General features: G+C 43.1%; 2 protein-coding genes across 2 annotated transcripts; both read left to right on the top strand.

The window, feature by feature from the left end:
- The first annotated feature begins 326 nt into the window (after positions 1–326).
- Positions 327–18,982, top strand: LOC115157460 (YEATS domain-containing protein 2-like). Its single transcript, XM_029705725.1, has 6 exons — positions 327–610; positions 4,510–4,614; positions 5,556–5,707; positions 5,901–6,251; positions 13,127–13,359; positions 18,546–18,982. Exons 4-6 carry the CDS (start codon positions 6,214–6,216, stop codon positions 18,719–18,721), a joined length of 447 nt encoding a protein of 148 aa, XP_029561585.1. The 5' UTR covers positions 327–610; positions 4,510–4,614; positions 5,556–5,707; positions 5,901–6,213; the 3' UTR covers positions 18,722–18,982.
- On the top strand, positions 18,569–23,245 carry LOC115157459 (YEATS domain-containing protein 2-like). The gene is made up of 4 exons (XM_029705724.1): positions 18,569–18,640; positions 21,540–21,709; positions 21,843–22,106; positions 22,693–23,245. The coding sequence occupies exons 2-4, from the start codon at positions 21,589–21,591 to the stop codon at positions 22,830–22,832; spliced, it is 525 nt and encodes a 174-aa protein (XP_029561584.1). The 5' UTR covers positions 18,569–18,640; positions 21,540–21,588; the 3' UTR covers positions 22,833–23,245.
- Positions 23,246–23,414: the final 169 nt, after the last annotated feature.

The following is a 23,414-nucleotide window of genomic DNA, read 5'->3' as shown; positions in this document are numbered from 1 at the left end:
GGTTACTGTATTTTTATTTAACTGGGAAAGCCAGTTAAGAACACATTCTTATTTACAATGACAGCCTACCCCTGTGTAGTGTTGCAGAATTCGAGGAACGTTCAATAAATTCCCTCGGTTGGACAGGGAATAAGTAAGAATCCTGGTATCAAGAGGGAATAAGTTGGAAATCCGGAACCTCCAACCAGGATTTCTGGAAAAACTGAATTCATTGAAAGTTCCAGGAATTTTTCAACCCTAATTCTGTGCCATTTGAATTAAGATTCTGTTTTTATAGCGCCCTCTTCTGGTTCGTTGCAGGAATTGCAAGGCCCATCTGTGTTGGCGTTTACATTTACATTTACATTTAAGTCATTTAGCAGACGCTCTTATCCAGTTTACCAAGTGGCTAGCTAGTTCGAGATTCTAGCTACATACACACTAAAACGTTAGCTATCCCAGTTAGCTTTAAATGAAAACTGAACTTGATATAGAAACGTCCTTTCAATGCACCTCGCAGAAAATTAATTATCAAGCTACATAAGCAGGCTAAATGCTTGCTTGCAAACACAATCACTTCACACGTTCAGCTAGCTAGCCTGCTAGCATCTTTCTCCTGCACGAGCGTGAGGTAGGGTTTATTATCGAACATGGGGGTAGCTAGCTAGCTATGTTGTTATTCTGGTAGCTAGCTAGCTATGTTGTTATTCTGGTAGCTAGCTAGCTATGTTGTTATTCTGGTAGCTAGCTAGCTATGTTGTGATTCTGGTAGCTAGCTAGCTATGTTGTTATTCTGGTAGCTAGCTATGTTGTGATTCTGGTAGCTAGCTAGCTATGTTGTGATTCTGGTAGCTAGCTAGCTATGTTGTGATTCTGGTAGCTAGCTAGCTATGTTGTTATTCTGGTAGCTAGCTAGCTATGTTATTCTGGTAGCTAGCTAGCTATGTTGTGATTCTGGTAGCTAGCTAGCTATGTTGTGATTCTGGTAGCTAGCTAGCTATGTTATTCTGGTAGCTAGCTAGCTATGTTGTGATTCTGGTAGCTAGCTAGCTATGTTGTGATTCTGGTAGCTAGCTATGTTGTGATTCTGGTAGCTAGCTAGCTATGTTATTCTGGTAGCTAGCTAGCTATGTTGTGATTCTGGTAGCTAGCTAGCTATGTTGTGATTCTGGTAGCTAGCTAGCTATGTTGTGATTCTGGTAGCTAGCTATGTTGTGATTCTGGTAACTAGCTAGCTATGTTGTGATTCTGGTAGCTAGCTAGCTGCTTGCTAATATTTAATTCAAAGGCCTAACTATACATCGGTGTCGAGTAGGAGAGTGAATCCGACTTGCAGCTCTATTTTACGCTAACTAGCCAAGTAACTAGCATTTACCACCTAGCTATGCTAAATGCAAACTTTTTGCATAGAGCTCCAGTTAGATGGCTAGATAGCTAACTAGCTAGATGCTAAATTAGTCGACATAGCTAGCTAGCCACTCTAAATATAGCTATGACGCAAATCTAGCCATTCAAATGAATGCCATGTTTTGTGGGATTTGTTTTTGGAAATAGATAATGTTTCTATTTAGCACATTCCTATTTGGCAGCTTATGTTTGCTAGGTAACATGCTACACTAGCTAGTGCAGTGACATTGTTTATAAATTGCACAAATACCCAGTGCATTGGTGTAAAGTACTTAAGTAGAAAATACTTTAAAGTACGATTTAAGTCGTTTTTTGGGGTATCTTTACAATTTATATTTTTGACAACTTTTATTTAACGACATTCCTAAATACAATTATGTACTTTTTACTCCATACATTTTCTCTGACACCCAAAAGTACTTGTTACATTTTGAATGCTTAGCATGTTCCAATTCACGCATTTATCAAGAGAACATGCCGGGTCATCCATACTGCCTCTGATCTGGCAGACTCACTAAACACACGTTTCATTTGTAAATGATGTCTGAGTGTTGGAGTGGGCTACTGGCTGTCCGTAATTAAATAACTTTTTTTATTTTTGTATTATGCCGTCTGGTTTGCTTAATATAAGGAATTTGAAATGATTTATACTTTTACTTTTGATACTTAAGTATATTTTAGCAATTCCATTTACTTTTGATACTTAAGTATATTTAAAACCAAATACTTTTAGACTTTTACTCAAGTAGTATTTTACTGGGTGACTTTCACTTTTACTTGAGTCATTTTCTATTTAGGTATCTTTACTTTTACTAAAGTATGACAAAAACAAAAAAGTAACACAATAAAATAACAATAATGAGGCTATATACAGGGGGTACTGGTACGGAGTCAATGTGCGGGGGTAATCGAGGTAATTTGTACATGTAGGTTGGGGTAAAGTGACTATGTATAGATAATAAACAACGAGTAGCAGCAGTGTAAAAACAAAGGGGTTGTAAATGTAAATATATATACACTAAAAGTATGTGGACACCCCTTCAAATTAGTGGATTTGGCCATTTCAGCCACACCCATTGCTGACAGGTGTATAAAATCAACCACACAGCCATGCAGTCTCCACAGACAAACATTGGCAGTAATTTGGCCTTACTGAAGAGCTCAGTGACTGTCATAGAATGCCACATTTCCAACAAGTCAGTTTGTCAAATTTCTGCCCTGCTGGAGCTGCCCCGGTCAACTGTAAGTGTTGTTGTAAAGTGGAAACATCTAGCAGTAACCACGGTTCAGCCATGAAGTGGAAGGCCACACAAGCTCACAGAACGGGAGTGCTGAAGCGCGTAGCGTGTAAAAATTGTCTGTCGGTTGCAACTCACTACTGAGTTAATAAAAAAAAAAACGAACACCTGCACACAAGCCTTAGATCACAAGGCGCAATGCCAAGCTTCGGCTGGAATGGTGTAAAGCTCGCCGCCATTGTACTCTAAAGAAGTGGAATTGCGTTCTCTGGAGTGATGAATCACGCTCACCATCTGGCAGTCCGACAGACGAATCTGGGTTTGGTGGATGCCAGGAGAACGCTACCTGCCCGAATGCATAGTGCCAACTGTAAAGTTTGGTGGAGGAGGAATAATGGTCTGGGGCTGTTTTTCATGGTTCAGGCTAGGCCCCTTAGTTCCAGTGAAGGATAATCTTAATGCTACAGCATGCAATGACATTCTAGGCGATTCTGTGCTTCCAACTTTGTGCCTACAGTTTGGGGAAGGCCATTTCCTGTTTCACCATTACAATGCCCCCGTGCACAAAGCGAGGTCCATACAGAAATGGTTTGTCAAGATCGGTGTGGAAGAACTTGACTGGCCTGCACAGAGCCTTGACCTCAACTCCATCGAACACCTTTGAGATGAATTAGAACGGCAACTGCGAGCCAGGCCTAATCGCCAAACATCAATGTCCGACCTCACTAATGTTCTTATGGCTGAATGGAAGCAAGTCCCCACAGCAATGTTCCAACATCTAGTGGAAAGCCTTCCCAGAAGAGTGGAGACTGTTATAGTAGCGAAGGGGGGGACCAACTCCATATTAATGACCATGATTTTGTAGAAAAAGCCCATGGAGTTGGTGGAATAATCCTTTAATTCATGGCCACTTACTCAGCTGGGCCAGGGGCGCTTTAATGAGGTCAGGTGGAAATGTCTGACAGATCTCCACTCCATAAAAGGAGGAAATCACCATCGCCCGATCTCGCTGCTTTCTCTTCCTCAACTCCGTCTAATCCAGAAGTTCAGTGCGTCCGTGAATCCACTTAAATCCACCGAATCTGTTACCTTTCATCTGAACTATCTGTTGCGGTCGGGAGAGTGGGCCATCAGTTGTTGTTTAGTTATTATCGCGGAGCGCGGCTTGGAGCGTAATGTGAATGGTCAATGATCACGGCCCTACGGATCACAATAGGCCAATTATGCAATCGATATGGTTAATATGTCATGAAATTACATGTACACATGAAGACACTTGAAAGGGTGAAATAAGAAAGTCATTGTTTGTTGAATTGATCGACTCTGATATCCAACTAATGGCGATTATGGATTGAATAACCGATCACTGTTTGTATTATTCTTTCATGATTTATGATAAATAGTTACGAGCCTAAATTACTCACCGATGATTCCTATTGACTTATTAATGAACTGGATTGTTGAATTCCCTAAATGATGTTAATAATGAATGATTGTTATGATTAGATCTTTGTGATGATGGATTTGATTGGATACACGTTATTCTGTTTCCTTTGTTATGCAGCACAGACTACCCAGTAAATATACCACTTTATGGTTAAAGGAATTCCTGCCTCAGTCTCATCCATTCCTCTGTCACCTGACCCGTGACCACCTGTTCACCCTCACTGTCAGTCATCCTACCTGTCCAGCTACCCACACAGAGTCCACTCATCTTACAAGTTTGGAATGAGATGTTCGACGAGCAGGTGTCCACATACTTTTGGCCATGTAGTGTATCTACATTCGTATTCTTAGAGCAAGCAGCCGAGACATGGTTTCCAAATTGCACAGATTAATCAACAAGAGTTTCAATTGACACTTTTCTGTTGTCTCCATCTACAAGACAAGACATGTCAGGCATCAAGAGGAAGACTGACGAGAAGGACCCAGATTGTGAGGACATCGCACTGGTTCAGGAGAACAAGCGACACAGTAGTGAAACCAAATGGTAAGACTAGAACCAGAGGATTGAGACGAAGCACTATCGATAGTGAGGTCCGAAATTATTGATAAATATGAGCAGTAATGTCTATAAAATAAATAATTCAAATACTGATATTCTTGTTTTGTGCCCAATGGTAAATAATGTATTGTGTCATTTTGGAGTCACTTTCACTGTAAATAAGAATATAGTATGTTTCTAAACACTTCCACATTAATGTGGATGCTACATTGATTATCGATAATCATGAATGAATCTTGAATAATGATGAGTACCCCCAAGAGATGCTAACCTCTCACTGTTAGTAATAACGGAAGGTTAGCATGTCTTGGTGGTATGATCTTTGACCCTCTGTAACTTTCTCACTCATTATTCACTCATCATTCAGAATTATCCAGAATCATGGTAGCATCCACATTAATGTAGATGTGTTTAGACACATGTTCTATTCTTATTTATAGCAAAAGTAACGCAACCAATATAATAACAACAAATGCATCCAACAAGTTTGTAGAGTCACACGCTTGGTGTAGTCATTGTGTGCTAAGAATGTGGGACTAAATACTACATTTTTGACCACTTTATAAGAATCTTTAGGGGTGTCAATAATTTTGACATTTACCTTTATTTAATTACTTTATTATTACTTGTTAAACAATATATCTTTCTCTGAGCAGTTGTATTAGTATAAAATAATATAATTTCCCAATATTTTTTTTTTGAGCATACAATATAGCTCAGTAATATAATGATTATTTTATAAAGTTTATTATTGCTCATATTTATTAATTAAGGGTGTCAATTTCAGACCACGTTGTAGATAAACACATGCTCTTGTACTATTGCAGCCTTCCTGTGTTTGTCTGGACTGTATGAACACAGTATCTCTATGGTGATGCTAAGATGTGACCTACCGTCTCTCCTGTCTTTTCTCCTACTTTTTTGAGACTTGCCAGCGAGGGAAGCTACGGTGCAGAAGATTGAGGCCGTCATCAAAGATCAGTTCTCTTTGGAGATGAAGAACAAAGAACATGAGATGGAAGTGATTGTACAGGTTACTGTTGACCTCAGCTACAGAATGAGTATCATATCGCCATAGGTGAGCCTTAACAGAACTACGAGTTTATTGCCTTTCATTGTTTGTAATTAATTACATGCTTATACTGCAGGACAAAGCTTCAGTGTCTCCGTTGATGTCCGTTTTAGTTCATCTAACCAATTCACACCATGTATTCTACAACTTCCCTATTCGTTCAGCTGCCTATTATAGCTGTATCTTTCTTTGTCTGAAGGAAATGATATCAAGGTGGAACATCCCCTCTCCTTTCCTACGTTTCCCAGCATGCCTCCAAGAGTGACCCGGCGGTGCTGAACCACCCGGCCATCAAGCATTTCCTGGAGTTGCCCTCCCACTCCTCGTCCCCCCTCGATCAAGGCTCGGACGCCCACTATCTGGGGCCCTCGGTGACCCTGTCCCAGCAGGGCGAGGGGCCGGACAGGAGGCTTGGAGGAAGGATGTGGAGTGAGGAGTTAAGGGCCACTCCACACAGCTTTCTCTCCTCGTCTTCTTTCCTTCATCCGTACTGATCTGAAAGACTTGGCCAGATGAGAGCAAATTGCCTCCACCTTTCCTGTCTTTTCAGGTTAGTAAAGGAGACAAGGAGAGGGAGGCACTGTAGACTATTGTGACGCACACAAGTCAAAAAGCTAATATTATCAATGCGTTTTCCAGTTTTTTACTCAGTAGAATCGGAGAGCTTTTCAAGACAATAAGCATGTTTCCATTGACCCAGGTTTATTCGACAAAAGCAATGTCACCTATTTTTTTGTTGTTGTTGAGACATGTATAATGGAAAAGGCACATATAGAAGACATTTTCTAAAGATCACATTTTTATCTGTTCGACAACGGTGGATTTTTCTTTTGTCAAACTTTCTTTATTGCAACAAATGATGGTGGAAACTGTGTTTTTCTAATAAATGATGATTGCCAAATACTTTTGAAGGTATGCGGGGCACGTGATGTAGGCTAATTACGCAACTATAAGCTCCACTCCACATTTAATTATAAATGCCTACTGCTTGCAAGTTTTACCATGGCACGGACTGTGGCGATACGTTTGGCACATGAGTATTATTAGATTATGGCAAGTCAATTATTGCATTTTATTTTTGGAAACTCACCCTAGCAGACAATCGCATCTGTTTTCTATGCAAACTTTGTAAATGTCGACAAAAAAAATCACTGGACAAGTTGATGGAAACAAAGCTAGCGGTTCCCATAATTTTTTTGTGACACAGTGAACTTTCTAAACCCTTTCACAATGTATCTAGTCCTTTGTGACAGACACAGGGAGATATGAACAACAGAAGTGTGTTGCAAGCCTTTGGTATACAGTTGAGTTTCTCAGTACTGTAAGCATTTAGTCAGCACACCTTGTTTTTGTTCCCTCACGTTACAGCGAGCAGTTGGGTCACTGGGTGCATGTTATGCAAGCCCGATCTTGATACAGCACATTAAGAGTCTCTGTGTCCTGATCACTGACATGTTTTCCCCCTGGATCTCAAGCCTGTTTAGGGGTTACAGGGAGACACTATACCAGAACACAACAAGGCTATGACCTCTGTCATAAGGTGTCATAACAGTGACATAAAACAGTAATTACTACTTCTGTCACCTGACTTCACAAAGTAACTAGACTCCCTGTCTGAAAAAGCTTTATCATGTACTTCCATGGCCTATGAAATATATTTGGAATTGGTTTACTCTTTTTTATTTTTTTATTTAAGTGTTGAAAGGTTTAAGTGCCCTATTTCTCTGGGATCACATTAACGAGAAAGACACTCTCTTTTTATCTCCCCCCTGCGGGGCAGCTCCATATTTCTCCCCCTGCGAGGCAGCTCCATATTTCTCCCCCTGCGAGGCAGCTCCATATTTCTCCCCCTGCGAGGCAGCTCCATATTTCTCCCCCTGCAAGGCAGCTCCATATTTCTCCACCTGCGAGGCAGCTCCATATTTCTCCCCCTGCGAGGCAGCTCCATATTTCTCCCCCTGCGAGGCAGCTCCATATTTCTCCCCCTGCGAGGCAGCTCCATATTTCTCCCCCTGCGAGGCAGCTCCATATTTCTCCCCCTGCGAGGCAGCTCCATATTTCTCCCCCTGCGAGGCAGCTCCCTCCCTCCAGCTGTCATTCAGAGGATAACAAACATTTCTCCCCTCTCTCTCCTCTCTCCCTCTTTCCCAGTATCAAATAATTCAGCCTTAGTTGCTATTGCTGCTATTTAGTGTTATGCAAATAGAAACCATTCCCTTATATCTCACTGTCTCCCAGGTATATCCCCCTGATAAGCGGGAGGAGAATGACCAGTCCACCCATACGTCAGAGGCTCCAGAAGAGAGCCCAGCAACGACCACTTTGTCAACAACCCCAGCTACAAGCCCAATGACCCGATGGAAGTCAGGTGTGCGTGTGTGTGAGCATGCGTGTGTGTGTGTGTGTGTGTGTGTGTGAGCGAGCGAGCATGCGTGTGTGTACTGTGTGTGTTCTGATGTTAATGTGATTGCGTGTGACAGTATTTTATGGCGGTAGGGTGCGTCTTGTTATTGAATTGATCACTGGGGGTGTTGCTTTTTTTATGCAGGCCTCAGGCAACAGCAGAAAGGTTTAGACTCTCTGTTTTCATCTGAAAAACTATCATCTATTTAGTGTTGCCCCTGGTTACACCGTTTCATTTGATATTACAGGTCAACAAAAGTTTTCTGAGCAACTTTTGTTTGGTCAGACAAGGATGTAGGCCTAGCTAGTACAGAAACTGTTGCAATCAAATTCAACCCATCAAATGTTTTATTTTCTATAAATAATTTTTTTTACAACAGCGGTTGTCATAAAGTGCTTTACAGACACTCAGCCTCAGGCCTCATTGGTTAGACTGCTTGAGTAGTTATGCACGCTCCCATCACAGACTGAAATGTCATGGAGTAATAGCACCCTCATGTGGACGTGAGACACCAAAAACCTTTCAGACAGCACACAGTACTTAGTTCGGTTAAATTGTCTCTACTATTGATGCGCGGGTTGACTCATAACCCGCCGTCCCCGTGGTTATAGCCGCAGTCCGGGCGGGTTTAGGGTAATTCAATATTGTGAGGGTGAAGCTAAAAAAAATCCATGAATCCATTATTGTGCAATTTATATTTACATTGAGGTTTTTCTTTCATTATTTTAGGCTATTAATGAATAAGCCTAAACTTTAGGGCCTAACTGTACGCGCGCCAAATAGCCTGCCTACACGCCAAATGCTTTTGGAAACGTTCATATCAATCCACGGAGGCACAATGTCGGAGTTTAATTCAATAAAAGGAAAGCTGCGAAATGGAGGGTTGAAAATAAAGAGAAGGGAGGGCCAGAAAAGTCATGTTTGGGAAATATTTGGTGAAGCGTTAAAAGAGGATGATAGCAGTGTTTTGTGTGATGATTGTGAGGCTCTACATGCTCGACAGTAACAAGACAGGAACTTCAAATAGGCTTATGGCACGTCAAGGGAACTGTAGCCTACTGTTTAGATGGGTTAAATGGAAACTGAAATCTGGACACTGACTGTAGGTCTATAACCTCTCACATAGCCATAATAATAACTCCTGCAGAACTAAGCATTTCTTGCAGTAAAATGATGCACCAAATGTAGGCTAAATGTTTTTCTCAGGAACAGGGGTGGAGAAATATTTATTTAATTCAGCATCATGAGAGAATGCTAATGCACAGTTATTTATTGTCTTTAGAGTTGCTATCTTTATCAGCATCATAAAAGCTGATAGTATTTCAATCACATAAAATATGCATCCAAGCCCAACTGAAATCTTATCAGAAACATGTTGGGTCGTTTTCCCAGCAGGCAAAAGAAAATCCTCCACCCCCTGCCAAAAAATAGTTCTGCCATCTCTGACTGTAGCCTGCAGCGCATTTTCTATATTAGTGGGTTAGGATTGGGTGTGTACCTCAGATATTGGCTTGATAACATAGTCGGCAGTTGCAGATGAGTTATTAGCAAGTGCTGGTGAACAAACAGCTGACCCACACACCACTAGTCCCTAGAGACACTGATTGATCTAAGACCAGCTTGTCCTTTTCCACACTAATGGTTAAAGCTTATGATTTGGGGTGGGAAAGTTAATCCTAGACCTGCTGTGCCTAAGAGCAACTTCTACAGATCCCGCTGACACACCTGATACACACTTTAGTTCCTATGATCTGTGTGAGCAGTCTTGAGTCGGACCAGGAGTCAATATGACTAAACCGTGCTGACACACCCTTCACCTACAGACAGTGTAACCACTCAGAAAGACAAATATCTAATACCTTAGAATAGCTCAGCCTTAGAGCCCTGACACCACATAGAGGTTGATCCTGCTTTAGAATACCCATAGGGAATCAGAGGATCAGACACAGGGTCGTTCTGATTCTCAGCCCTCTGGCTGTTTTTAGCTGACCAGACACACAAGGCTCTTAGTAACCCAGATGCACCCTGACTGACTGGCAGACTGATTAGTTGACTGACTGGCAGACTGATTAGTTGACTGACTGGCCGACTGATTAGTTGACTGACTGGCCGACTGATTAGTTGACTGACTGGCCGACTGATTAGTTGACTGACTGGCAGACTGATTAGTTGACTGACTGGCAGACTGATTAGTTGACTGACTGGCAGACTGATTAGTTGACTGACTGGCAGACTGACTGGCAGACTGACTGGCAGACTGACTGGCAGACTGACTGGCAGACTGATTAGTTGACTGACTGGCCGACTGATTAGTTGACTGACTGGCAGACTGATTAGTTGACTGACTGGCAGACTGACTGGCAGACTGACTGGCAGGCTGACTGGCCGGCTGACTGGCCGGCTCAAACTAACTGAACTCCACAGAGACATAGCTAAAGCCTTTTCTTATTCTGACACATCTAAGGTAGCCTGGGTACCAGTCTCTGTAGATAACATTACACTCTTTGCCACTCCTTGTCATTGTTAATGAGCTCGAGGAGATCAGAGGATTTGATCCTGATTTGATAACCCTCACAGCTATCATTCAATCACAATGTTTATGCAAATTAGACTGATTGGAAATCTTGATTCATGAATTTGATTGGATTCTTTCTAACATTTGGGCATTCTGACAGAATACAAGCACATTGTGAACATAAACTTTGGGCGTGGGGAGAACCGAGGATTACCCTTTATTGCATTTCTCCCACCAGCTAATGTTCCTCGTATAAATACACAGTACCAGTCAAAAGTTTGGACACACCTACTAATTCAAGGGTTTTTCTTTATTTTGTACTATTTTCTACATTGTAGAATAATAATGAAGAAATCAAAACTATGAAATAACACATGGATCATGTAGTAACCCAAAAAGTGTTAAACAAATCAAAATATATCTCTCTCTCTCTCTCTCTATATATATATATATATATATATATATATATATATATATATATATATATATATACACAGTTTCTTCGGGAAAGTATTCAGACCCCTTGACTTTTTCCACATTTTGTTATGTTTCAGCCTTATTCTAAACTGTATTAAATTGTTTTTTTCCCCCCTCATCAATCTACACACAATACCCCATAATGACAAAGCATTTTTTTTATGTTTGCCAATTTCTAAAAATAAAAAACTGAAATATTACATTTACCTAAGTATTCAGACCATTTACTCAGTACTTTGTTGAAGCACCTTTGGCAGTGATTAGTCAATTCTTCTTGGGTATGACACTACAAACTTGACACCTGTATTTGGGGAGTTTCTCCCATTCTTCTCTGAAGATCCTCTAAAGCTCTGTTAGGATGGATGGGGAACGTTGCTGCACAGCTATTTTCAGGTCTCTCCAGAGATGTTCGATCGGGTTCAAGTCTGGGCTCTGGCTGGGCCAGTCAAGGACATTCAGAGAATTGTCCTGAAGCCACTTCTGTGTTGTCTTGGCTGTGTGCTTAGGGTCGTTGTCCTGTTGGAAGGTGAACCTTCACCCCAGTTTGAGGACCTGAGCACTCTGTAGCAGGTTTTCATCAAGGATCTCTCTGTACTTTGCTCTGTTCAGCTTTGCCTCGATCCTGACTAGGCTCCCAGTCCCTGCCGCTGAAAAACATCCCCACATCATGAAGCTGCCACCATGCTTTACCGTAGGGATGGTGCCAGGTTTCCTCCAGATGTGTCGCTTGGCATTCAGGCCAAAGAGTTCAATCTTGGTTTTATCAGACCAGAGAATCTTGCTTCTCATGGTCTGAGAGTCTTTAGGTGCGTTTTGGCAAACTCCAAGCGGGCTGTCATGTGCCTGATTGGTGGAGTGCTGCAGAGATGGATGTTTTTCTGGAAGGTTCTCCCATCTCCCCCGATTGCTCAGTTTGGTCGGGTGGCCAGCTCTAGGAAGAGTCTTGGTGGTTCCAAACTTCTTCCATTTAAGAATGATGGAGGCCACTGTGTTCTTGGGGACCTTCAATGCTGCAGACATTTTTTGGTACCCTTCCCCAGATCTGTGCCTCGACAGAATCCTGTCTTGGAGCTCAACAGACAATTCCTTCGACCTCATGGCTTGGTTTTTGCTCTGACATGCACTGTCAACTGTGGGACCTTATATAGACAGGTGTGTGCCTTTCCAAATCATGTCCAATCAATTGAATTTACCACAGGTGGACTCCAATCAAGTTGTAGAAACATGTCATTGATGATCAATGGAAACAGGATGCACCTGAGCTCAATATCGAATCTCATAGCAAAGGGTCTGAATACTTATGGAAACAGGGTATTTAAAAAAAAAAAACGTTTTGCTTTCTCATTATGGGGTATTGTGCGTAGATTGAGGATTTTATTTATAATGTAACAAAATGTGGAAAAAGTAAAGGTGTCTGAATACTTTGCAAAGGCACTGTATATATACATACATACATACAGTCTCTGGCCGCTGCAGCTATCCCTTCTCTCACAGTGCAACCACCGCACCATCGCAGAGAAAGGTGAGATACATGGGGTCATAGATATATAATTACTAGAACAGGATAAGCCCTCGGACCACTGCCATTTGAAGTGCACTCATGGGTTAATTCAATATGGCTGTCATTCTGGTTCTATTCAGTCAAGTTCTATCAGAGTTGTGACCGAGACATCGAGCATAGGCCTTGACGTGAACTGCAAAATAAGTAGCTGTAACTGCATTGGAATGATGTCACTTTCATCTCCTAGTCAGTGAATCACGACCAGCCCATGTGCTGTTATTTTTTACCTCTCTTTTTTACATTTCTAATCCTTTCCTCTGCAGGCCTATAGTGAATGATTGATGAGTCTGGACTGAGAAACCGTATCTCATCTCCCGTCTCTCTCTAGCCCTCTCTCTCTCTCTCTCTCTCTCTCTCCCTATCTCTTTGTGCCAGGATGAAGGTAATTATATTGTAGATGATGCCCAGAGTGGTTTTTAATGGTTATTACCTTCTCCCTCTCTCTCTCTATCCTCTTTTCCCATCCAGTTCTGCCCATCAAAGCGGGGAGGTCCGTGGTGTACAGCTTCCTTCAGCCTCGGAACGCACCCCATCCCGGCCTAAAGTCACAGAGAAGATCGCGTTGGGTTCCTACGGCAACTCGGCCTTCCAGCCAATCACAGCCAGCTGTAAGATTGTCCCACAGGGTCAGGCGCCCAGCCCCTCCGGGTCCCCTGGAAAATCCTATGAGCCAATCACAATGAGCTGTGAGATTGTGTCAGGTAACTACCTACCAATGGGATTTGTTGGTATTGGAGCGGAAGGAGGAAGGGAGGTAGATAAGGGGTGGAACTGTTGAATGATAGGATTTTTGTTATGGTAGTCAGTCAGTATATTTCATTCATGTCATTTATTTTCTTATTCAAAGGAAACAGAAGAAATTACACTGAGATTTGAAATGGGGTTCAATTTCTAAATTGGGGCACACAAATGTCTAAGGGGAAATCTTTAGATACATTGGCTGTTGAAACTAAAGCACAACTTGTGATTGTTCATGGCCTGTATTTGCGAGGATTCCGAGCTTTATGAAAAATAAATGTTTCAGGGCTAAGACACATCAATAACGTTTGCTGGCCAAGAGTACTTAGCACCTCTGAACGCAATTTGTGAACCGAGTGTGCACCGATTTTACGTGCACAATAGCCTGAAAAATGTTGTCAGTTAGACGTCTACAGCTGGCGGTCCCTAAAACACAGGGAGCTAAACGGCAGGCAGATGAACGCTAGATCCACATTTGGTGCGACGTGTGCGAGCCTTTATAAAGAATATCTTTACAATGAGCAGCGTGTTTGTGATATTGTTTTGGTCCCAAAGGTTCACCCATCTCCACACCCAGCCACTCTCCCCTCCCCCAAACCCTCACCTCCACCCCTGTACACACCGAACAGGGATCCTCCGTACTCAAAAACCCTTACATAATCATCGACAAGCCCAGCCAGGTCATCGGGATGGCAATAACCTCCTTCACTACCTCCACAGGAATGCTACTGCCCCTCTCTGACTAGAATGAAGTCCTTCTAAACACTGAGCTATGGCCAGTTTGGTGTTTTCCCACTAATGGTGAAAGTTGGGATTTAGGTGGGGTAATCTGAGCCTAAGTGCAACTTCTATTCTGAGCTCTCGGCTTGTCTATAGGGAGTTATCCTCTCCTTTTGGGTCAGTTCCTGCAGCACTATAAGAGACTGTGCTGTGGACTCTGTGCCTCCCACACAGCACCTGATAATGCTGTTTTAGACTCCCCTCAGCCACTGTATTGCCAACACTCCCCTTCCACAGACCAATGTCTGCTACATCCCAAGGCTGAATCTAGTGCACTCTGTCGTGGAAATTTCAGTACTGAGAGAGACTTGGACAATTATTCAAGCAATCATCTTTATTTAACATCGATTCATTATTGCAATAATGAAACCGTCGACCCCACACTCAAGTGTGTTGCCGAGGGCTTAACTGATAATGAAAAAACAGATCTTATATAGGCCCTAAAAAATGCTTAGTCAGTCATTTCTACCTTTCCCATAAGCCACCTTGGTCCATCTCCTGGTTATCTGTATGGGATGTTGTTTTACTTCCAACCCGGCTTAGTTTCTCAGATGCCAGGAAGATGAGAGTGAGGCATTGTTCTAAACTCTTCCAGGCTCTCTCTATCTTGGTTACACACCACATCTTGTCTCCAGGCTCTCTATCTCTGGTTACTGTGGTGGCTAATTTCTGCATTACCAAATGAGGAGAGTTACAAACTTCACACACAAGTCAGTTATACTTAAAAGTACATCTTTAATTATTAAGATGCTTTTGCAAAAGCACTTGACCTTTAATGATGCCATTGAAAAGTCATTACACAAAAGTACAAAGATCTTTTATAGCCAAGACCCACCCCTCTCAACGTACATGAAGAACAACAGATCTGAGGAACAGTTCACAAAGGTTAAGTTCTGTTTGAAAGATATCTATAAAACATAGCAGACAGCAACTGCTGTATCAACAGTGTTCATTGTATAGACCAGTATCTGGTCCTCCTACCCCAAACTGGAACCGTCTCTCCCTGGTATGGAATAGAACAGAACTATTAGCTCATCCAATGGCATAAATCAATTGACAACTCTAGATACTCCCATCTCAAGTAAACCCCCTCTTGACCACTCCTGGACAAGCTCACTGAGGGGAGTGACTTGCGCACAGACATTGTGGAGACAAATAATTGGTTCCCCATTAATCACGCCATCCCTTCACATGGTTCAACAATACATTCACATATGACAAGTATCTCACATAAGCATATTATGGAAATAAAACATCTTAATTATCTATGTTACCCAACTAATTCTGATTCATCCACCACATTACACACACCACATCTTGTCTCCAGGCTATCTCTCCTCCCCTCCCTTACTGATAACTGCCCTCCTTTCCTCTCCTCTCTTCTCTTGTCCTCTCCTCCCTTACTGATAAATGCTCTCCTCTCCCTTACAGTTGACTAGTATTCTCTAACTCTCCAAACCTGAACCCTTACAGTTGACTAGTATTCTCTAACTCTCCAAACCTGAACCCTTACAGTTGACTAGTATTCTCTAACTCTCCAACCCTGAACCCTTACAGTTGACTAGTATTCTCTAACTCTCCAACCCTGAACCCTTACAGTTGACTAGTATTCTCTAACTCTCCAACCTGAACCCTTACAGTTGACTAGTATTCTCTAACTCTCCAACCCTGAAACCTTACAGTTGACTAGTATTCTCTAACTCTCCAACCTGAACCCTTACAGTTGACTAGTATTCTCTAACTCTCCAAACCTGAACCCTTACAGTTTCTCCTCTGTTATCGTGAAAACGCCTACACTTGTATCCTGACAGGCAAAGCCATTATTCCTCTCTTTCTCGCTCTCTCTCTTTCTCTCTCTTAGTCTCTCCCTCTTTCTGTCTCTCCATCTCCTTCCATTCATAGATTATGACGGTTGGTGAGGCAGCAGCATAGTGATGGTATGAGAGTGGTTTCCATGGTGACCAGAACTACAGCTGTACTACCTTGCTCTGTGTCAGGGACAGATTACAGGAGAGTGGGGACAAAAGGATGTTTTCATTTTCCTATGTGATTTTTGTGTGTGTTTATTGACTAGGCTACGCTTCATTGTAAATTCAATTACAGAACTAATGTGTGTGTTGGCATTTGGTCGTTCCATGTATCAGTGTCATTCTCAAGTGGAACACAGTGAAATCACATTCCCTCTCTGCTGTGTTTCAGCCCTTTATAGCTCACATTCACATTCCAGTCATGTGCTGTACTCTTCCACACAACCTCTCCCATGTATCCACCAACGCTTAGTTTCAGCAGATCCCAGCAGGCAGAGGGGTTTAAAGTGTCTGATGTTATTTCAAGATGGAGGATGATGCTGAGGTGGGAGTTAGTGCTGATTCACCAGTCTAACTAAAGAGACGTTTTGGCGCTGAAATGAAGGTGAAAGCTTAGGGCAGTGTGTTTGGGGGAACACATTACAAAAGCATAGGCCAGTGTGTTTGGGGTAACACATTACAAAAGCATAGGCCAGTGTGTTTGGGGTAACACATTACAAAAGCATTGGCCAGTGTGTTTGGGGTAACACATTATAAAAGCATTGGCCAGTGTGTTTGGGGTAACACATTACAAAAGCATAGGCCAGTGTGTTTGGGGTAACACATTACAAAAGCATAGACTAGTGTGTTTGGGGTAACACATTACAAAAGCATAGACCAGTGTGTTTGGGGTAACACATTATAAAAGCATAGTCCAGTGTGTTTGGGGTAACACATTATAAAAGCATAGACCAGTGTGTTTGGGGTAACACATTACAAAAGCATAGGCCAGTGTGTTTGGGGTAACACATTACAAAAGCATAGGCCAGTGTGTTTGGGGTAACACATTATAAAAGCATAGTCCAGTGTGTTTGGGGTAACACATTATAAAAGCATAGGCCAGTGTGTTTGGGGTAACACATTACAAAAGCATAGACCAGTGTGTTTGGGGTAATACATTATAAAAGCATAGTCCAGTGTGTTTGGGGTAACACATTATAAAAGCATAGACCAGTGTGTTTGGGGTAACACATTACAAAAGCATAGGCCAGTGTGTTTGGGGTAACACATTACAAAAGCATAGACCAGTGTGTTTGGGGTAACACATTACAAAAGCATAGTCCAGTGTGTTTGGGGTAACACATTATAAAAGCATAGTCCAGTGTGTTTGAGGTAACACATTATAAAAGCATAGACCAGTGTGTTTGGGGTAACACATTATAAAAGCATTGGCCAGTGTGTTTGAGGTAACACATTACAAAAGCATTGGCCAGTGTGTTTGGGGTAACACATTATAAAAGCATTGGCCAGTGTGTTTGAGGTAACACATTATAAAAGCATAGACCAGTGTGTTTGGGGTAACACATTATAAAAGCATAGACCAGTGTGTTTGGGGTAACACATTATAAAAGCATTGGCCAGTGTGTTTGGGGTAACACATTATAAAAGCATAGGCCAGTGTGTTTGGGGTAACACATTACAAAAGCATAGGCCAGTGTGTTTGGGGTAACACATTATAAAAGCATTGGCCAGTGTGTTTGGGGTAACACATAAAAGCATAGGCCAGTAAAGCGTTACGTAATCAGATTACTTATTATTATCAGTAACTAGTAGTGTACTGCGTTACTTTTTAAAACTGGGTAGAATAATTAGAGTTACTTATTCAGGTAACACGTGTTACTTTCAGATCAACATCTCTGCTGGACGCGTTTCCTTGACCCGATTTTCGACTTATACATTTAGTTCTCGAGTGAGTGGAGAAAAGACTGTTTCGAAAAATCTCATGACAGCTGACCATAAAAATGGATAGAGGGCGCACCTCTGATCGCTTTTTTTTTGATAGCAAACCCAATAGAGGGCTTCACTGTCTAGTGGAAAGTGTGCCCTCTATCCATCTCTATGCAGTGGTCTAACCAGAACTGGCGGCTAGAAAGATTTTGAGTGAAAAGAAAGGAAATCTGTACAGGTGTTTAACGTACGATATATTAGGATAATTTAGCTCATATGATAGTGCAATCCCAACACTGGCTTAGAAAATACATTAGTTTCTCTCTTTCTCTCGATACCTTAGTAAATTTAGCCCACCTAAAGCCTTTGAATTTAATGTATTTGGCTGCGTTTACACAGGCAGCCCAAATCTGATCTTTTGCCCAATTATTGGCTAAAGATCTGATTAATCAAAAGATCAATTAGTGTCAAAAGTTCAGAATTGGGCTGACTGTGTAAAAGCAGCCCTTGTGACCCACAGAGTAATTTAAACCAATGCTTCTACCCGTGACCAACAGATATTTTGAATGATTGATTGAATGATTGATTGATTGATTGATTGATTGATTCATTAATGGTCTCTTTCCGTATTACAGGAAGTCTTACAGCCAAGCAGTCGGGCGCGGCCCACGGCACTCGCTCTCCGGCTCCCAAGGTTCACACGGACAGCTTCCTGTCCTCAGGGGTTAAGGTGAGTTACAGAGGTCACACAGAAGTCACTCAAAGGTCAGTATGTGTGTCTAAGTGGAGTAAGAGTCTTTGTTATGAGTAGAACTGGTATCTGAACTTCCACATTCTGAAATGGCCCTTCGTCACTAAGACGTGTAGTTTCCAAGTGCAAAGGTTTCTTTGACAGTGTCGTGTCTTTGGCTATGCCGGATTAAGTGATATGACATGCTATTCTATAAAATCCTTTCTCTGTAATTAATATTAGCTAATTAAGCTAATCATTTAAATGTAATTATCTAGAAAGTCAGGGCACCACGAAAGAATGTTTATAGAGCTGTTATCTTCCGAATAAACTCTTAAAGACATAGTAATATTTTACTTCAATAGCAGTCAATATTAATCGTCACCTTATTTCAGTCTCATCTGAAAATTGTAAATTCTTGCTTATCTTCACGATCCCTGGCTAACAAGTTGAATCAGCAATACAAAATTGGGTTTAATTATTTATTTACTAAATACCTAAATAATCACACAGAATTACATATACACAGAATGCAAATTATGTCATACAGAAAACATCCCTGGTGGACGGAACCTGTATGATGGCTTGTTAAACAAAGAGAGGGGGTTGGGCTTGAATGAAAGAGCGGGAAGACTGAGGAACAAAGGGAGAAGCTGTGCTATCGTAAATACAGTATCTTATGCATTCTAAATTACTGCCCATTTGGAAAAGGAAAATGCAATAAATATTTACTCTGAGCTGCGCTTCGGTAGGTTGGTCGTAGATGCTGGCCGTGTTGGCCAACAGATCTTCCTGTCCTCGGAAGAATGTCTCTGGTGGTAAATTGGATACGTTGTATCTTTGTTGTGTGTTAGACTGGATACGTCGTCCGTCCTTTCCTAGCCCACGTTTACAGCTGCTGTTGCTAACTCAACGGCTTGGAGGTCTCACTTCTTTAGTGAATAAGAGTTAAAAGTTCATAGCATTCACAACCAAAGCTCACGCTGAGGTTGGCTTAGTTCTGTAGTTGGCATGTTAGTCCTTTTTAACGTATGGACCGTCGTCCTATCATCCTCGGAACAGGAGGTTACATTTTCGTCAAGGGCTTATATAGTGGAGGGAGAGAAGGGTGTGTTTCATAGTTTATAACCCATGTCTCTTCACAGGGGCGGGCCACTGATTGAGCAGGGCTCTAACCTTATGAAAACCCAATTCTCTCATTTGGAAGCTAAAATTACATTTAATCTTATCACAAATAGTTTCATGTTCAAACATTTAATTTGCACAACAATTCCATGTGAATCTGATAACTACAATGTGTAGACTTTCCCAGATACAGTTTATGTCGTCCTGTCATCAGTCATAATGTCTCAGATGACAACCGAACAGACATCATATTCATTAAGTACCAACGCATATTTTCAACTGGTTCTATTACCGAAATATGGTTCCTTTCCCCCCATTTGTTTGATGTTCCCAGACTCTCTATGTTTAACAAAGGCTAGTCCTTCAGTAGAGTCAGAGAGGGAAGGGAGAAAGGTATTTATGGGGGGGTCATAAACCTTACCCACAGGCCAACGTCATGACAACAGTACGAACTTTATAGAAGTCTATCAGACTGGGTTGATTTAAAGTTGAAAGTCCTCCAGGACTGATTTCCCCTGTCTTCACCTCTCATGAGTACTTTTCATAGAGCTCTTTCAGACCTAACAGTGTTTAGCATCCAGGAGATTCGTGTCAGACCAAACCCAGCAGTGGTGGGCTTCCAGGAGCGGAGTGTTAGACCAAACCCAGCAGTGGTGGGCTTCCAGGAGCGGAGTGTTAGACCAAACCCAGCAGTGGTGGGCTTCCAGGAGCGGAGTGTCAGACCAAACCCAGCAGTGGTGGGCTTCCAGGAGCGGAGTGTCAGACCAAACCCAGCAGTGGTGGGCTTCCAGGAGCGGAGTGTCAGACCAAACCCAGCAGTGGTGGGCTTCCAGGAGCGGAGTGTCAGACCAAACCCAGCAGTGGTGGGCTTCCAGGAGCGGAGTGTCAGACCAAACCCAGCAGTGGTGGGCTTCCAGGAGCGGAGTGAGACCAAACCCAGCAGTGGTGGGCTTCCAGGAGCGGAGTGTCAGACCAAACCCAGCAGTGGTGGGCTTCCAGGAGCGGAGTGAGACCAAACCCAGCAGTGGTGGGCTTCCAGGAGCGGAGTGTCAGACCAAACCCAGCAGTGGTGGGCTTCCAGGAGCGGAGTGTCAGACCAAACCCAGTAGTACTGCCACAATGTTGTCCTTTATGTTCCAATGTGATTGGCTGTCTCCTCCCAGATGGTTCTCTGTGTGGCATAGTCACTTCCTGTCTCTGTAGACACTTCCTTCCTGTAACAACACACACACACACCTATTATTAGTATGCCACCCTGCCAGGGTGCTGTCCTCTGCAGCTGTGAGCAGCCACTTGGCAAGCTGTTTAAATGGGACATCAGTCTGAGAGGGGATAGGAGAGGCATGGCAGAGAGAATAACTGCACGTTTGTATCACACATACACACACACACACACACACACACACACACACACACACACACACACACACAGATGGAGAGAGACCATGTCAAACTCCTGTAATACAATCCACCCACTCCCACATCTTCTCTCCACAGACGATACAACACAGTTTCAGGGCAGATGCCAGTTATTTCTAGTTTTTCTAGTCTGTTTGGAACGAGACAGAATGTAGAATGAATATTACAAAACAGTTTCAGGGTTATTTGTAGTCTTTCTAGTCTGTTTGGAATGAGACAGAACGTAGAATGAATATTTCTATTAACTAAAACAATCAGTGGGCACACTTGGCTTACGTAGAATGCATAGAAACTGTTTCTTTTACCTGTTTGTCCTGTCTGTGATGTTCCATCTCATTGCTCTCTTCCTCTGCAGGTCATTATCAAGCAGGAGCCGGGAGAAGTTCCCACTCAAGCAGCAGCAGATGGTTTCCACGGTAACGGCAGCCCAGCAGTTTGGTCGCAGTGAAGGGAAGTCACTTGATCTCCATGACGCCACAGAGACAGACAGGAGGGGCCATCTGGGCGGGGGCCACAACCAGCAAGGTATCAGACAAACATACACACACACACACATATGGTTCACAGCCAATGAGCAAGGTATCAAAGAGCAAGGGTTTTGACCTGTTAAAATACATCTCCCATGTTTCCCTCCTTCTGGTTCTGGGTACCCCTGTAGGCTCCGCCCTCCAGGTGCTGGGTACCCCTGTAGGCTCCGCCCTCCAGGTGCTGGGTACCCCTGTAGGCTCCGCCCTCCAGGTGCTGGGTACCCCTGTAGGCTCCGCCCTCCAGGTGCTGGGTGCCCCTGTAGGCTCCGCCCTCCAGGTGCTGGGTACCCCTGTAGGCTCCGCCCTCCAGGTGCTGGGTACCCCTGTAGGCTCCGCCCTCCAGGCAGCGGTGAAGCTTGTGGCCATCAGCATCGGACAGATTCTGGATCTCCAAGGTGATGGGCGGGAGGCATGTGGTCGCCCAGGGCGTTGCCAAGGCCATTGTCAGCGGGGCGGCCGATATCATTGTGGGTCAGCAGGTCATTGTTAAGGCAACTGGGGCCACAGGGGGAACAGGAAAGAGTGGCGGTGAGGGTCCGCACGCACGCTCGCACGCACGCACGCTCGCACGCACGCTCGCACGCTCGCACATACAAACAAACAGGAAAAAAGGTGTCTCTTTATCTGAGACATGTAAACACCAACAAACACTCTTGACAGACGTCACTGTCACAAACTCTCATTAAAAAGCACCCATCCACACAAATGCTCATTCACATGTTCCCACACAGCTCTTCTGACTGATGTTCCATTCACATGTTCCCACACAGCTCTTCTGACTGATGTTCCATTCACATGTTCCCACACAGCTCTTCTGACTGATGTTCCATTCACATGTTCCCACACAGCTCTTCTGACTGATGTTCCATTCACATGTTCCCACACAGCTCTTCTGACTGATGTTCCATTCACATGTTCCCACACAGCTCTTCTGACTGATGTATCACCTCTCTCTCTTTTTCTCTCTCTCTCTCTTCCCAGTGATGGCGACCCTCCAGCTGCCAGTCAACAACCTTGCCAACCTGCTCGCGGGCACCAAGCTCTATGTCACCACCAACAGCAAGAATCCCTCAGGGAAGCTGCTCATATCACAGGGAGACATCCTCCTAGCCTTCAACTAGTAACATACACCCCGTTATTCTCACCAACTCCTGTCCTCTCTTTCTTTCATTTCTTCTTTTCTTCTTTGTCCATTTTCTGTCTCCTTCTCCCAGCTTTGTTCTTTCTCCTCTGCCTCCACATCTCTCTAACAGTCACATCCTGCTGACTGTGTGATTGCAGTCTATAGGTGTATTATACTGAAGGAGATGTGTGTATGTGTTCTGTCTTTCATATCTCCTCCTCCAGCAGTCTGCCCTCTACCCTCTCCTGTACATCACACCTCCTCAAACAGACCCCGCAGGTACAGACACACTTCAACGACAACAACCTGTAAGGCTTGGGTGTCGTGCTGGCGAGGAATCAAATGCAGGAAGCAGCCATACAGGGTAGTGGCTTTAATGAGCACAACGGCTAGAACACAAGCCACCCCAAACAGCGATCAAAGCGCACACGAAAACAAAGTGTCCCAAACACAGGGGACAAAACACTGTTGGCGCAAACACACGCACTAAATGCAAAAATACAAAATCAGCGTGTCACCAAGCACAGCATACATAGAAACAATCCCGCACAAAGAGCAGGCGGGCCTACTGGCTAATATA

This window comes from Salmo trutta, chromosome 21 (assembly GCF_901001165.1).
Source record: "Salmo trutta chromosome 21, fSalTru1.1, whole genome shotgun sequence".
NCBI classification, from domain to species: Eukaryota; Metazoa; Chordata; class Actinopteri; order Salmoniformes; family Salmonidae; genus Salmo; species Salmo trutta.
Note: the sequence above shows the minus strand (reverse complement) of the source record. Positions and strands in the feature narration are given on the sequence as shown.